Genomic DNA, 15674 nt, shown 5'->3' on the forward strand with positions numbered 1-15674 from the left:
CCCGTGACCAGTTAGAACGTAATCCAAGAGAGAGGCGTAATTAGTATTAGGAACGAAGAAGGGGTGTGATAATTACAGCATGGCATATTTGGAGAGCCAGATGTACAGAGGCTATGGAGGACTCCCAGGTTCACCCTTCTCAGACTATTGCCAATATCTGGGCAGATACTATACTCACTTTGATGGCCATTTGGGCGAACATACAGGGAACCTCCAGGATTGCTATTGCTAGGAGGGTTGCTTTTCTCAGAGTTTGGAAGGGTTCTCCTTTCTTCTTTGACTCTCCAGGGATGAGGTGGCATTTTCAGCCGCCACCTGGGATTTTTGTTTGCTCATTCTGAGCTGTTTTTTCTCATGCTTGATATGATGTACTCCCGCACTTGAGCTTGCTCTACAATTTTTTTTCATAGTTAATGAAGTACTTTTCTTGCCCAAAAAAAAAAAAAAACAAGGATTGATCTTCTAACTTGACCTAAGGCTGAGAGACTGACTTACGTAGCTTGTGCCGATTGTCCCTGGACAAGGGCTCACAAAGGGGTCACAGCATACGACAAAACTCCTATTAGGGAACTATTACGCAGTTGTCGATGTATCCAGTGTATCACTTTGTACCCAACTGCAGGGGTGCATGTGACACGAAGATGCTCTCCTAGCCTTGGAAGGCACTGTTCTAGTCCTTTATCAATTACTTCAAAGGAATCCCCACGAAAGCGCGAGAAGGCATTCTCCTAGCCTATTGCCACCTTGAAAGCGTGATGGTTCAAGGCATGAGCCCAAAGCCTAGTACAAGGCGAAGAAGACCGCCTACTCATCAAAGCAAGAACCGCAAAATAAAGTCTTCTAGTCCTAGTACTTCATCCAGCATTAGTTCAACGTCCTCTTTCATAAGACATTGATACAAACACTTAAAGACCAAGGAGAAAAAGTTTAAAGAAGGGGTTTGCTCGTTTTGTCACTTATGACGGAGCTTATGGACAAACACAGAAAGCTATGAAGTTTATAAGCCAATTTGATGCAGCTTTTGGCACCGAGAAGTTTCAAGAATCCTCCAAGCTTCAGATGGTGAGTCTACATCTTACAAACATAGCTGGCGCCTGGTGGAGTCCATAGTTGGTTGTTGGAACAGCTCCAAAAACATGGGTAGAATTTAAGAAAGTATTCTATTAACAGTTTCTTCCAAATGGTTTGTGAATGAAGTGCATATGGCATGGATGAAGATGAGTCTATTGAAGCTTAGGACAAGAGATTTTGGGATGCAGACTTGCAAGTTTCTTCTTTTCAAGAAATTTCAGATGAGGTACAGCCTAGGCGTTCGTGAATATCATACCTAATACAGAGATTCAAGATTTTATGCATTCAGCACGTTGATAAAGATTTGCTTTACTAATCTCTACACGTTAGCTTGAGGACATCTACAAAAAGACCACTTGCCTTTGCATCACTATGTTATTACATAATCCTAGCTCAAATTCATAAGATGGATCCAAATTGTTAAATTTTTTGGCACTTCACTTGGGAGTTCTCATGAACGTAAAGAAAGGAGATTAGAAAAGAAGAAGATTGTATCAAAAGGAACGGAGAAGAAGTCCTCTTTGCCACCACGATTTGAAAAAAGAGAGTCTCATCCATAGAACCCAGGGGTGAATCAAAGCCCTACACTAGAACGTCCAAGTTGACTCTAGAACAAATTGAGACCTTTCGAAAGGAAGGCCAATGTTTCGGATGCGGGATAGTGGGGCATTTGGCTGCCACTACCCCAAAAGGTCCAAGAGCTCGAATGAACATAAAAAGTCAAAAAATGGTGAAAGACTTTGGCAGAAGGAGTCTTAGACGTCTAAAAATGGTGAAAGACTTTGGGAGAATGGCCGATTTAGAGGCCAGAGAACTTTTTCTCTCATGAGGCAAATTAAGAGACCAGAATGTGTTGGATATTTTTGATCTAGGAGCAACATATAACTTCATCTCACACGATCTAGATTTGCGGCTAGGGATGAAGACAGAAGAGTTAGCGCAATCTCTTAATGCCTGGTAGATATTCCAAGGACAGTTAGTGCCAGTGATGCCTCTTGTTTGGCAAGTTTAGGATCCATATCCAAGATTAGGACTTTTTTGTTTCACCATTCGATCAGTTCGATGTAGTTTTGGAAATGCCTTGGCTCATAGGAAAGGAGTGCACCTGATCATGCTCGAGAGGACACTTGTTTTCAATTATAGAAACAGGGAGCATTGGATTGTTGCTAAAGGAAGAGGTGATTATTCCAGTTGTATCTAATGTTTTTGTTGGAAAATTAATAAGGCCTTAGATTTGTTAAAGAAAAAGAGGATGCACTAAAAGCTGTTGGATCCTTAAGATAAGAAAAATTTCAATTTCTAGATGCTTTTGAAGATTGTTTTTCAGATTCATTGTCGGGAGAGCTACCTCTAGAGCGGCAAGAGGATCATACCATTGAGCTCATCCTAGGGAGTGAGCCTCCAAATCGGCCACCTTATCGGGAGTGCAGCCCATACCCAGGAGATCATGGCTCAGGTACACGATTTACTCTTCAAAGGACTAATCCGACCTAGTTGCTCTCCTTTTTGCTCACCCGTATTCTTGCTTCAAAAGAAGCATGGGTCCTATCGTATGTGTGTTGATTATATAGCCCTCAACAAGATGACTGTCAAGAGCACATCTCCGATTCCATGCATACGTGATGTGTTGGCCAGGTTGAAAGAGAGACTACTGTGTACAATATCTACCCAAATGCTAGCTAAGCTATGATCTGGTTGTGAACCTGAGTGCCATAAACAACCTTAGTACATCTAGATCTCCAAACATGTCAGGCAACGATGCTTGCTATTGTGACATGAAGTTGGGGGTAATAAACTTCACGCATCTCTTCACTTCTTGCTACTTTCGAACTGAGTGATAGAGATATTCATCACTAGGAAAGGGACATTAAAAAGAAGCTTTCATACCAAGAGATCACACCATACTATCCTCCCTTATATGAGAATGAAGATGGTAACATCCCAAGTGATGTTGTACTCAAGCATAGGGAGAAGGAAAGAATCAATGGAGGTCATAATCTCAGCAAGTCGGTGTGCACCAAAGAGAAGAGCGATACGTTGTTGAAAGAAGATCTTGCAGCTCAACATAACATGAGCATATATATATCGAGGACTTTGAAGGGGCTGATTGGGTTGGATGGGTAGGTTCCGAGGAAACATTGCACCTCCTTCATAGACATCTTTACACTTAGCTCAAAACACTCTCCAAACTGTCATAAGACACAGAGACCCATAACTTTCAGCAGAGACATGATATAAAATATTCAAACACATATCCAGATGCGCCTTGAAATGGGCTTCGCTCTGATATAAGTTTCATAAGAAACAGAGAAGTAGTTGGAAAGATATGGGCAGTTTACTGGACGGGAGTAAAAATTATTTTAAAAAGAAACGGTCATACACATAGAGTCATAGATTTTTGGTTTGACATATAATACAATAACTGAAGACATAGGATGATGCTCCTTGAAAAGTTATGAGCAAAATACTGACAAGGGGTCAAACTGTCATGAAAAACACCTACTCCTTCTACTGGTGTCGACTTGGGAGAATACTACCTCCATGCTTAGACTTCATCAACGATCCAAGTCCCATAGAGGTTGCCTAGGAGGGAAGGAAGAGCTCCCTTTGTGGCATGGGAAATATATAAACCATGTATGCGCAATGAGCGGCCGAATAGACAACACTTTTGAGCACTTTGGAAGAGAAAACAATGTTAAAAAAGGAAAGAGACACTCAAGAGAGAGAACCTGAAGTGACCTTCATTACCAATAGAGTGAGACTCCACTCCAATGCAACTCAAAATACTACAAACACAAGGGAGAAGAAGAGATTTCATACGTACAAGAGGGAGCGGAAGCTTCAAGACTACTCATAGAGAGAGAATAAACTAAAGAGAGATGGACTCAAGAGTCTACATAAGAGAATATGTACAAGAGGGAGAGAAGGCTCATGGAAGAGGCTTGAGGAGACTAGAGCTACAGCAACAAGAGGCCTAATGGTGGAAGAGATGATGAACAAGGGAGAGGAGAGCTCCTTTTATAGAGATTTTGTCACCCTCCTTCACCCATTTACAATTGGTGTCTATAGATTCCTTTCCTCATCAATCACATAAGCTCGTATGTCACCATCCATGTCCTTTTTGGTTACTCTTGCCATGTGTCCCATCAAAAGATGCTCAAGACTCTTAAAATATTGAGAATGTCAAGAGTCTCCCCACATGGAGTCCATAGGGACCCTCTCTTTTCCATATGTCCACATCCTCCTTATTCCACATAGGAATTCTAGAAGGATTCCTCTTGACTCCACACTCCTCCACATGCCTTCCACACGCTTGGCATGTGATCTCTCTTATATTATTGGAACACATGGACATGAGCCCACCTCTTTATATGACTCACTCTTCCTATTTTTTAAAAACCCCATAATATCCCATACACAAATAACTCTCACCTCATACCAATTTATTTATAATTCATACACATGGTATTTACAATGATCCATTCCACTCATCCTCTCAATCCCATACAATATCTTACTCTCAATCCCATACAATATCTTAGAAAATAGAAATAAGTGAGAGCCTCTAGGCTATCACTTGGTACTCAAACTCTTATCAAACATAGAGAAAAATAATACCAATGCCAAATAAAAAAAAGTAATTTTTAGCGTCACACTACAATCTCTTAACAATTGTCTATCAAAGCATGTACAGGTTTGTATTAAGGAGGAGGGATAGCTTGAAGTCTGTAAAACTGCATACCCAGGGGCTGCATCGAGATAGCCTAAGAGGAGTGCTGAGGCTCATAAGAGATTTAAGGCCTAGGATCGGAGGGCCAAGCCATAGAACTTGAATAATGAAGAAAGGGAGGGAGGGAAACTTGCATAACCTATTTGCAATCCTAGTCCAAACGATCCTCGACCAAGTAGCCATGAGAGTGTACAATATTTGGCCAAATGCTAGCTAAGATATAATCTAGTTGGACCTGAGTGCCTTTAACAACCTGAGTACATCTAGATCTCCAAACATGCCAGGCAATGATGCTTGCTACAATCTCCCAACAAGTGTCAATTGAAGCATGTACATGTTTGTATTGAGAAGGAGGGACAGCTTGAAGTATGCAAAACTGCACACCTTGGGGCCGCATCGTTGAGAAAGCCCTATAGAAGTCCCGAGTCTCATAAAAGATTGAGGCCTAGGAAGGGAGAGCGAGGCCATGGAACCTGAATAATGAAGAAAGAGAGGGAGGAAAACTTGCACAACATATTTGCAATCCTAGTCTAAATGATCCTGGCTTGTCTTCACTCCGAAAGGTAGTGCTAAATAGACTAAGCAGTTGAAGAGCACCGAGGACTAAAGGGATCGGTTCCAAAAACACTCCTCCATTGATTCACTGTAATCCCTCTATAGATAGAAAGCTAGAAAAGGAGAGTGACGTTTTCTTCCACAGGTGTGAGGTTCTTTCCTCAGTGAATTTACCTCCTCTGCAACTGCTTCAAGAGATCCTTTACTCAGGAGGAGTTGTTTTTGCCACTAACTCGGGAAATGTGTTTCACCCCACTTACACTCATCAATGAGGATACTTAGCTAGAACATACAGGGCCTTGGTGGTGTTTCTCATTGTTGCCGCTAGCAGCTAACTGTAATTAGCTTCATCCAGGTGTTCCTAGGAGATTCATTGGCATTCTTTTTATTTAGGAACATAAACTGGATGCTGAAGATAGCTTCATCCAGGTGTTCCTAGGAGATTCATCGGCATTCTTTTTATTTAGGAACATAAACTGGATGCTGAAGATAGCTCAAAGTAAGGTAAACAACACGCAGGTCATACTTTTTGGTCTCCTACTTTGGGCACCAAAGGAGAAACACGCATTTCAGTTTTTCAGTCCCTTTTGTAAAGAAGTCAAGTACATGGATCATATTATCTTTCAAGAAAGGTTACATATGGATCCAAAGAAAGTTAGAGCTACACTAGAGGGGCCTAGCCTGACTACTGTAGAAGAAGTGCAAATATGGTCTCTCTCAAAAATTTTACCAAAGATTTGCCAAGGATTATGCTAAGGTTGCAATGCCTATGACGGATGTACCTTGCCTCGACACTGTGGATGCCAAAAGTAGTCTTATGTAGTTGATAGCAATTGGCCAAGATTTAAAAGTAGTTAATCAAAATAAACCTTTCGTACTTGAGACTCACAACACAATTGAACTGCAGATGGTGTATTGATCCAAGATGAACGACCAGTAGCTACCCACTTGAGCAAACCTATTCAACATATGAGAAAGAAATCTTTGCTAGTGTCCATGCTTTAAAACATGGAAGTGCTATTTATACGATGCAAAGTCTGAAAATCTCATTGATTGAGAGACTATCAAATGGTTATGCAATCAGCATGAGTTAAAAGCTCGGAAGGCCAGATGGGATGAATTAATGCAAGAGTTCGATATCTAATTGAAATATAATAAAGAAAAGTATGATGTAGTAGCCAATGTGTTCTGTTGGGTGCTCATAGTTAATGAGCTGAGTTTTACAGAGTTTCATAATGGCTTCCTCTCAAGGATGAATTTTGAACACGATCACCAACTCAAAATATTGAAAATTCGTTTAGTGAAAAGGGCCCCCTGCAAGTTACAATACAAGTTACAACACAAGTCCGGGTCTCTAAGATACTTTTGTTTTTGTTTTTTTCTTCAGGGGCCAAGTCACAGTTATACCTTCTTGGCATCCAACTTGTGCTGCGTGAGCAATTCAAAGACTAACTTCAAATGCTCTAAATGCTCCAAATGCTCTTGCATAGTGTTATTATAGAAGAGTATATAATCAAGAAAGACAACTACAAACTTGTGTAGATATGGTCTAAGCACACTGTTCAGCAAGCTCATGAATGACCATCTGTTAACCCAAAGTGCATTACTTTAAAAGGGTAATGGCCCTTTTAAATTCTAAACCCAGTACTGGGCACATAATGTTGGAATATGACGGTCTGTTGAGGATGTGCTTTCTATTCAAATGTAGCTGGTGTCCATGTGTTGCCAGGGAGAGTAAAAGGTAACTGAAGATAGGCCAATAGAGGAAACTTGTGGCGGAGGGTGTTAAGGGGCCATGTTTTGTGGGTACACGGGACCTGAAGTTGTTCTACATTGGGTATCTTTTTTTTTTTGGGGGGGGGGGAGTGCAAATAGGGCTTCCGGTTGCTAATTTCCCATTGGAATTTCTTATTGTTCCTCCTTTTCTACTTATTATCTCGATACATTAAGCAGCCTTCATAGTGTTATGCTATGACAGGCTCTCGTTTTCCATTATCCACCCAGGTAGCAAATTCATTTGGCAAACACTATAGTGTTAAACTATGACATTGTTACTCTTAACACAGCATCACGAAAAATCCTTTAATTGGATGGCAGGGTATAGTCCAAGAACAAACACCACATGTGTTGTGGGGTTCATATGCTCAGCGTTTGCTAGATCCCAATGAAAGTTTATGGAGACAACCAAGTAATGGTGGCCATGATGATAAGGCGCACCCTCCTATTCATCCAACAAAATTTTCTGGAGGTGAACCTAGTTGGTCAAATGATCATGCGGTGAGTTTGAGACTGCTGTCTTTTCCAAATTCTGTCAAGGTTAGAGTTTATTCATCATTTTTAAAATTTTGATTGCTTAATCTTCTAAATCTGTGGTCGCAAATCCTTGAAATGTGGTAGATATGGCTACAAGGCTTCGATTGCAAATTGTATGCCTCATCTTTTCAGGGTTTTGTGTCATCCATCATGTTTTGAACAGAGATTGTATGAGCTGGTTACGCGCCATTTTCTTGCTTGTGTTTCCCAACCAGCATTGGGGTATGGGACAACTGCCTCTGTGGACATTGCAGGGGAACATTTTTCAGCATCTGGTCTCATGATAACAGCTGTAAGGTTTTTTGTAACTGTTGAGACATAGGTCTGAATGTGAGCTAATGACTGTTATCCAGTAATGCTAACTACTCATGTGAATGTTGCAATCTCTTGTTGTGATAAGAAGCTGCTTGATTGTTATCTTTTTATTTATGTACACAATGTAGGGGAGAGCAAGAAGTCAATAAGATACTGGGCGGGCTGTTATTGTTTATGCTGTCTTGAATTTTTTCCGGATGTGCCAAAGTTCCTATTCACATCAGCTCATGGATGTTATCTTCTTTTTTAAACAGAAAAACTATCTAGATGTTTATCGCTTTGAAACATGGGGCACGTCAACAATCCCACACTTTGAAGTTGGGCAGCAGGTAGGGTTGAATTTTTATGCCAGGTGTTCTTACAGTTGAAATGTGCTGTGTATAGTTGCACGAGTGACAATTACTTATTACTATAACGCCTTTGTTGTCAATAGATTATGGCCATCTGTGGCTGTTGCTATGATGAAAGGCCAATGCTTTGAAATCCTATATAATTCAGGGGCTCCTCTAGATTAGGTAGCCTCTATTTATCTGGGCCCATGAGTAGAGAAAAAGTGTTTGTTGACCCTGCCACCCATCTGAATTTAAAAGGATTCCTGTGCATGAAAGGCATATTCTGCTCTCTGATCCAACAATGTCTGCAAATGAGCCCTTGCTGCAGCAAGGCGCTCCTGAATCCAAGCATTTGTGGGCCTCTTCTGCTCTTCCCTTTGAAGGGATGCTAACTGTTGGCGTATACCAATCTCACATCTGAGAATCTCAGGTCTCCTAGAATCAGCGACTGTATGATAATAGTTACTAATCCCGGATAAGGCTACAGCTACCTGAGATGGGTGGACAGCTCCACCCTGTATGTGAGAAACCCAAATGTGTGAAATATCCTCCGTGACGCTCTCCTCTGCATAAAAAGCATCCGGAATCTTGACATTGGCAGAGCGTCCTCTCCGATGAGGCTCAAGAATCTGCAACACCACTGGAAAATGATATGAGGTGGAAACCCCAGTAGAAATGCATACAGATCCTCCTCTATCAAGTGCCCAATCATCTACATAAAATCTGTCAATCCGTGCATGAATGGGCATGTGTATTCTCCTGTTCGACCAAGAGTATAGGAGTGACTGTGGCATAATATGAAAGGCATCATCCAACCAAGTGTCCCTGCCACTGAATCGAAAGAAGAAGGCATCCCAGGCTGCCCTCTCCAAAGAATGAATTCCACCCTGTTTGCCTCCCTTTTTGTCTGAAGGCAACTCAACCATGTTGAAGTCGCCACCAATGATCCAAGAATCTGCAATGGGGGCCCAAGAGAGTAACTCCTTCCAAAAGGAGATCCGCTCCCCTCTGTTGTTGGGAGCATAAAGATTGAGAAGACCAATCTTACGCCCTCCAATCAAAATAATGATCCATTGAGCTCTAGAAGGGGAGATAATACCATGACCAGCAACCAAGGGGAGAATAGAAAGAGAGACCGAAATGCAAGTACCTCCCCTTGTGCCCATAGCAGGCGACCAGAAGGTATGTCCTGAAAGCAATTTGCCAGACTTAGAGCAATCACTGGCATCCAGCTTGTGTTCCTGGATAAAAGGGATATCAATAGCACCTCTAGTGATGCCTGGATGAAGTTGGTTCCGGATCAGTTGCCTACGGCAATGGTGTGGAACTCCGCCTAGGCCCTGTATGTTCCAGCTGACTATCCTCATCGACAGGAGGATGCTGGATGGAAAGGCTTACCCGACCTAGTAGAGGAGACCAGCTTCCCCTGGGCCGAAACACTCCTGCTGAGGGCAGGAAACTCAACAGGTGAAAGGATCCCCACACCTGCTGAAAGGGAGGCCCTGTCATAAGGAATCCCAATGACCGGGATCCCTAAGGTGGAGGGCACAAACTCCTCATCATCCATGAAAGTCGCCGAATTTGCCAGTGCCGAAAAAGAATTCCTGATAAGCAAGTTTGGCCGAGGAGTGCGAAGAAGACCTGCACTCGTGGAAGATGGAGGAGAAGGACCTGCCATGCCTATATCAACAGAACTGAAGCTGGGGGTTGAGGAGGCCTATGGCTGGGGTGAAGAGGAATCAGGAGCCCTCATCTGCGCCTGCACTTTCTCGGTTGTCTTGATCGTGGCAGGAACAGTCTACGGGGAAGAAGTACCTGTAGTCCTCTCGTGGTCAGAAACGAAGGGGTCAGAAACCAAAGTGACTCGGGCTGGTGGATCTAAAGGCCCCTCCTGATGTGGAACTGTAGTGTCCGGGGCTGCAGCAACATCCACCTCTGGAGTCTGGAAGGCATCTGTCTGAACAGGATTAAAAGTCTCCTCCTGAGGTAAGGGAGCCGCTCTAATTGCTCTCCATCGTGGTACTGGGTGTGCAGTGGACATTGGGCGCCCTGCTGTCCCTAGTGTTCCTAGGGTGCGCGAAGCAGGGCGCCCTATTGCTCTTGGTGGTCCTGGAGTGCGTGGTACAGGGTGCTGGGGAGGTGCAGTCGTGGTAGTATGTGAAGGAGCCGCACCAGAAGACCTCTTCAGTCTTTTTCTCGTCCTTGGGCAGTCTCTAGCAAAGTGCCCAAGGGTCCTGCAAATCCTGCACTGGACCTGTCTACCTGAAATCTCGACTCTCTGTCGAAAGAGAGAGCCGTCTGGACGCTGAAGCATAATGTGGTCATCTGAGATGTTAAGGTCAGAGACAATGACCCTTACACGAGGCACCCTGTCTGCACTGACTGCCTCTGCCGAGGAAGAAGGCATGCCGGGAAGGGAGGGGATCTCAGTGACCACTCTGAATGTGGCTCTGATAGTGGCAAGCAGTCAATGGTAGACCTGAGGAAGACCAGGAAATCTAATGAACAGTGATGTGACCTACTTGTCCTCGTCGACCAGATCGAAGCCCAAGGTGTAGGGTAAAAGAAAGATCCTCCTCGAACCCAAAGCCAAGGGATTAGCTTTGAGAACGAGGGCTGTGGACTCGTGGGAGTCGAAAACCACTTGGAAGAATCCACATCCCAAAAGTCGAATATTCGTGAGGTGAGGGGCGAGGTCTCCTGGTAATGCAGCCAGCATCCAGTCTCTAGCATGTGATCTGGAAGGGTGTGAGCCAAAGATGCGGGCGAAAAGTGATGTGGAGCCCTCTAATTCCACATCTTTCTTGAGCTGTTGCAACTTGTCTTCTGAAAAAATGACGGTTCTCGCGGCTGGTGGAGGTGGACGGAGATTGGCTGAATGGGGATCCATTCGCCAATCGATGTGAAAAAAAAAGGTCGGTCCGTGAATGCGGGCGTAGGAAGAAGGAGAAAGAGAGGGTAGGAGAGAGGGGAAGGAAAGGAGAGGATAGACTGAAGGGGGAGACGGAGGTAGGCTGAGGGGGAGGCGTGGGGAGCTGAGTTAGGAAGGAAGGGGGCGGGGAGGTAGAGGGAAGTTTTTTTTTTTTTTTTTTTTGTAGGGTGGGGAGGGTCTCCTTGGGGGGGAGAGCAGCGGGGGGAGGGGGGGGAGAGGGAGGGGGAGGGAGGGGGGCAGGGGAGGAGAAGGGGGCGGCGGGTTGGCGGGGGAGAGGGAGGGCAGAGGAGAAGGGGGCAGCGGGGAGGGGGAGAGCAGCGGGTGGGGGAGAGGGAGGGCGAGGGAGGGGGCGGGGGAGGAGAAGGGGGCGGGGGGGCTGGCGGGGGAGAGGGAGGGCGGAGGAGAAGGGGGCAGCGGGGAGGGGGGCAGCGGGGGGGGAGAGGGATGAAGGTGATAAGAAAAAATATGGAAAGACAACCAGGAATTATGTACTTCACCATGTCAGATAGGTGAAACTTCATAGGGATCAGCTGCAATGTGGGCTCGTAGAGGGTGAGCTTATAAACCAGATTTCAGAGCAGATATCTAGAGCACACAAATAACAAGTCAATCTCAAACACAATCTGACTAGAACACACACAAACTCTTTACAAGAGGATAAAGACTACACAGCCCGAAACAGACTGAACTCAGAACTGAACTTCCCTTCAAGAAAACTCAGAAAACAATCAGCCTCAGAATACTATGAACCCAGAGCCCACACTCCTAAGCTTCCATCAAGAACAACAGCTCGTAATTCCCAGAAAGCTGCAACAGCGCCTCCTCTTCTCCCTCTCTATCAATATCCAAAAATCTCCCACAATCAAATCAACCTAAGATCACAACCATGTCAAAGAGACTTCCGATTCCTTTAGGATAGCTTCTCTTCCCTCACAAGGTAGAAGATCAGTGATTGATGAACATCTGCAGCAAGCATCAATTGCCCAGCTCCTTTAGGACAACCATCATCGATGAAGGTCACAATCCATTGCGCCTTAGCCTGCAACTCCTTGGTCCTTCTATCTCTTTGCATACGGAGTTCATGGGAGTCTCTGTTGTCCAAAATCCTTCAGCTAGCAGACAACGGTACACAGCTATGCCTTAAGCTGTCCTAATCCATAGATCATCACCAACTACGCACAAACCCAACGGAAGACACTTCCAGCAATAGCCCTGCTGCCTTCATTTCTCACGGAGAGATTAGCTCACATTTATGGCGTCACTCGCACAGCCACGTAGCTTCCTCAAGCAAAAAAATAGAGCCCTTCCATATAATCTCAGCCAGACCACGATTCTCTGCATCAGCTCACGTGCAAACGACTATCCTACCTGTGGCTATGGTCAGCCAACGAAACAGCTCGCTATCTCTGGAGGTCCTCAGCGCCAAGGTCTTGTCAGCGCACACAAGCTCACAAACTCCCTTACGTGAAGATAACTAACAGCGTCCGCAATAGCTCTTCTCTCCCATTCGATCTAAATTCACCACGTAGCTGTAGCCCAGGAGCACTCAAAGCTTATCCTTTCCAAACCTGGAGTCCCTTTTTGCCAAGCATGCATTCAGAAATCCCCATCTCATCACGTACGTAGGCCTTTTTCTTCATAGGCGCTCAGCCCTTCGCTTATGCACACACACCCTTTTTCATCTACGGAACCCCCCCTCCTACAGTGTAGCCCTTCAACCAGCTAGCAGTTGCGCTCCTTCAGCTGCTCTCTCCTCTTCACCCTACGAGCCTCCCACCATCGCAATGGCCTCCAGCCAGCCCGCAAGCTCTTCGCAGCCCAGGTCTCTCCGCTCTCTCCTGCCACTTCTCCCTCTCTGCAAGCCCAAACTCCACGTACCATGCTTGCTCATCGACGAGAAGCTTCCCTCTTCTATTACGTAGCCACATGCATGAGCGGGATGCCTTCCCAATCAGTCCAGCCACCTCAGCCTAATCTGCCACCTCACCAGTGACATTTTACCACTCTCAAGACATTTCCTGCAAATCACATTAAATGCACATTTTGGACCTTTAGTCACACAATTCCCACACACATTAGCATGCACATTAAAGCTTGCATGGTCCCCCCATACACACACATGAAAAGCCCCTTGACATGGTCACCAGAACACATCAAGTTCTTGCAACATGCAAATGCACATTGACTCAGAAAAAATATTTAAAAAACCCTTCATGACTTGACTTTACATGACCCCAAAAACATTTCACTTGACCACACTGGACACCCTTGCTCTGGAAGTCTGGTACAACCACATTGCATTTCATCATTTCCCATGAAGTCCCTGCAAAACATACTTTATTATCTTTTAAAAAAAAAACATCAGTCCATCATGCTTGTGAAAGAAAAATCCACAAATGCCAAAAGCCCACACCTACCCTGGATGTGTACAACTATGTGCCTACCCACAGCTATATACAGTGCTAAAAAACTGGATACAGATTTTGTCCTATCAACGGGGGAGGGGACGGGGGGGCTGACGGGTGGGGGAGAGGTAGGGCGGGGAGGGAGAGGTAGGGGCAGCAGGAGGGAGAGGTAGGGCGCAGCGGGGGGGGGGAGAGGGAGGGCGGGGAGGAGGAAGGGGAGAGGGAGGGTGAGGGAGGAGGGAGAGGGGGCTGGCGAGAGGCGAGGGAGAGGAGGAGCAGCGAGGGGGGGAGAGGGGGGGCAGCGAGGGAGAGGGAGAGGGAGAGGGGGCTGGCTGAGAGAGGGAGAGGGGGGAGCAGTAGCTCACGGGGAGGAGCAGCAGCTCCGATCCACAAAAGCTGTAGATGAGATTTTGATAAGTTGGGTTTGTGAAATTGGCTTGCATACACCTACCCACTGCGATTTTGGCAGAGGTAGGCGTGCATGTACACACATCATGACACATGGAAATGATAGATGAAGTATCTTGTTCAGAAGTATCCTGTCTGATTAATGTAGACCATGAGCCGCTGGTAGCTTTATTCTAGGGGATCGACCCGCAATGTAAATTTGTGTAAACTTGGCAACTTAACAGCCACAATATATAACCTCGTACAAGAGACAATTACTCAAATTACAACATGGAATCTCATAAACAAACATAAATACGAATGCTTGGCACTTATGGAGATCTAGATGCACATAGGCTATTGATGGCACCGAGGTCAGCCAGCTCATGCTATGGCCGATATCTGGACAAATGTCATATTCAATTGAAGTCTATCTCAGGAGGAGGAAGGGGGGGGGGGGGATGAAGGGAATTCTGACACAATAAAGCAAGACATGGCACATGATAAAGGGATAAGATGGGTACTTGCTTTAGTGGGAATTTATAGGGTGGAAGATACACTCTTTCCTAATTAGCAGTTCTTTTAGATCAGACCAATCACAACTTTTATGCGAAAACTATTTTTTGGACAAAGGAACTACTGGATATTACCTTTGTTATGAATATCCAACATCCATAGATACAACGTCTGAAGAACTAAGATCTCAACTCATGACCATAACCAGGGAATCTTGTATAACCCTCCACAAGGCTTTGATCATAGCATCTCAAATCTGCAAATGATTGTACTGTTGAGAGACACAAAGTGAACAACAAACATGAGAGTGTAGCCCACACAGAAAGCTCCATTGAATAGCAACACTTGGGTTATATATGAGACATAGATATAAAAAATAACATAGGCTAGAAAAATTAAGCTAAGTCTAGCCTACATAACCATACCATTGTAATATGCCTATAGATCCCCTCTCAATGGTACGGTTTAAGCCCTCTTGAAATGTCTCAGTAGTACCAAGGTACCTTAAGTACCATGGTTGCACAAATTCATCCATATAGATATAGCAACCTATGGGAGTACAAAGAAGTAACAATGCCAACATGTCTTTCCTCCCCAAGCTTTCTCAATCATGTACAAAGCTTTCAGATGGACAATAGATAAGGTCGATGAAACCATCTCAACACAACCCGAATGTAATGATGATGATCTTCAATGTGCTTCATGTGAGCATGAAAGACATGATTGTTTGCAATGGCAATGCAACTCTGACTGTCACAGTAAGTGGGAGTGGCCATGCCGCGTTGTGATTGATGCAGATCATGCATTAACTTTATCAACTACATGCATTTCATAGTGGCTGTGCTAGCTGCCTTGTATTCTGCTTCACTGGATGAAAGAGAAACTCTGGCTTTTGCTTCTTAGTGGGCTAGGAAATGCAAGCTGAACCCAATGAGAAACATTGGCCAGAAGTAACATCAATGGCCCCTGACCAATCTGAGTTTGTGTCATGTGAACCCATGATCTCGAGCATAATGTAACCAAAATTGACTGTACCATGTACATATCTGAGAACTCTCCAATGATTGACTGTGGGACAATGTGTAAATTGACTTGAGCAAAAGCAATGTCAAGCCTCG

General features: G+C 44.6%; 1 protein-coding gene across 3 annotated transcripts in view; it reads left to right on the forward strand.

Annotated features, from left to right (window-relative positions):
* Window positions 1–15674, forward strand: part of TOP3A (topoisomerase 3alpha) — a 197281-nt gene that overhangs the window by 55483 nt on the left and 126124 nt on the right. For all 3 annotated transcript variants that reach the window (XM_087372511.1, XM_087372512.1, XM_087372513.1), the window contains exons 9-11: window positions 7454–7633; window positions 7833–7961; window positions 8239–8313. In XM_087372511.1, the coding sequence (XP_087228637.1) occupies window positions 7454–7633; window positions 7833–7961; window positions 8239–8313 (384 nt within the window). The remainder of the gene's footprint in view (window positions 1–7453; window positions 7634–7832; window positions 7962–8238; window positions 8314–15674) is intronic.

This window comes from Dipteris shenzhenensis, chromosome 3 (genome assembly GCF_047967505.1).
Source record: "Dipteris shenzhenensis isolate YYH24624 ecotype China chromosome 3, Dip_SZ_1.0, whole genome shotgun sequence".
Classification (NCBI taxonomy): Eukaryota; Viridiplantae; Streptophyta; class Polypodiopsida; order Gleicheniales; family Dipteridaceae; genus Dipteris; species Dipteris shenzhenensis.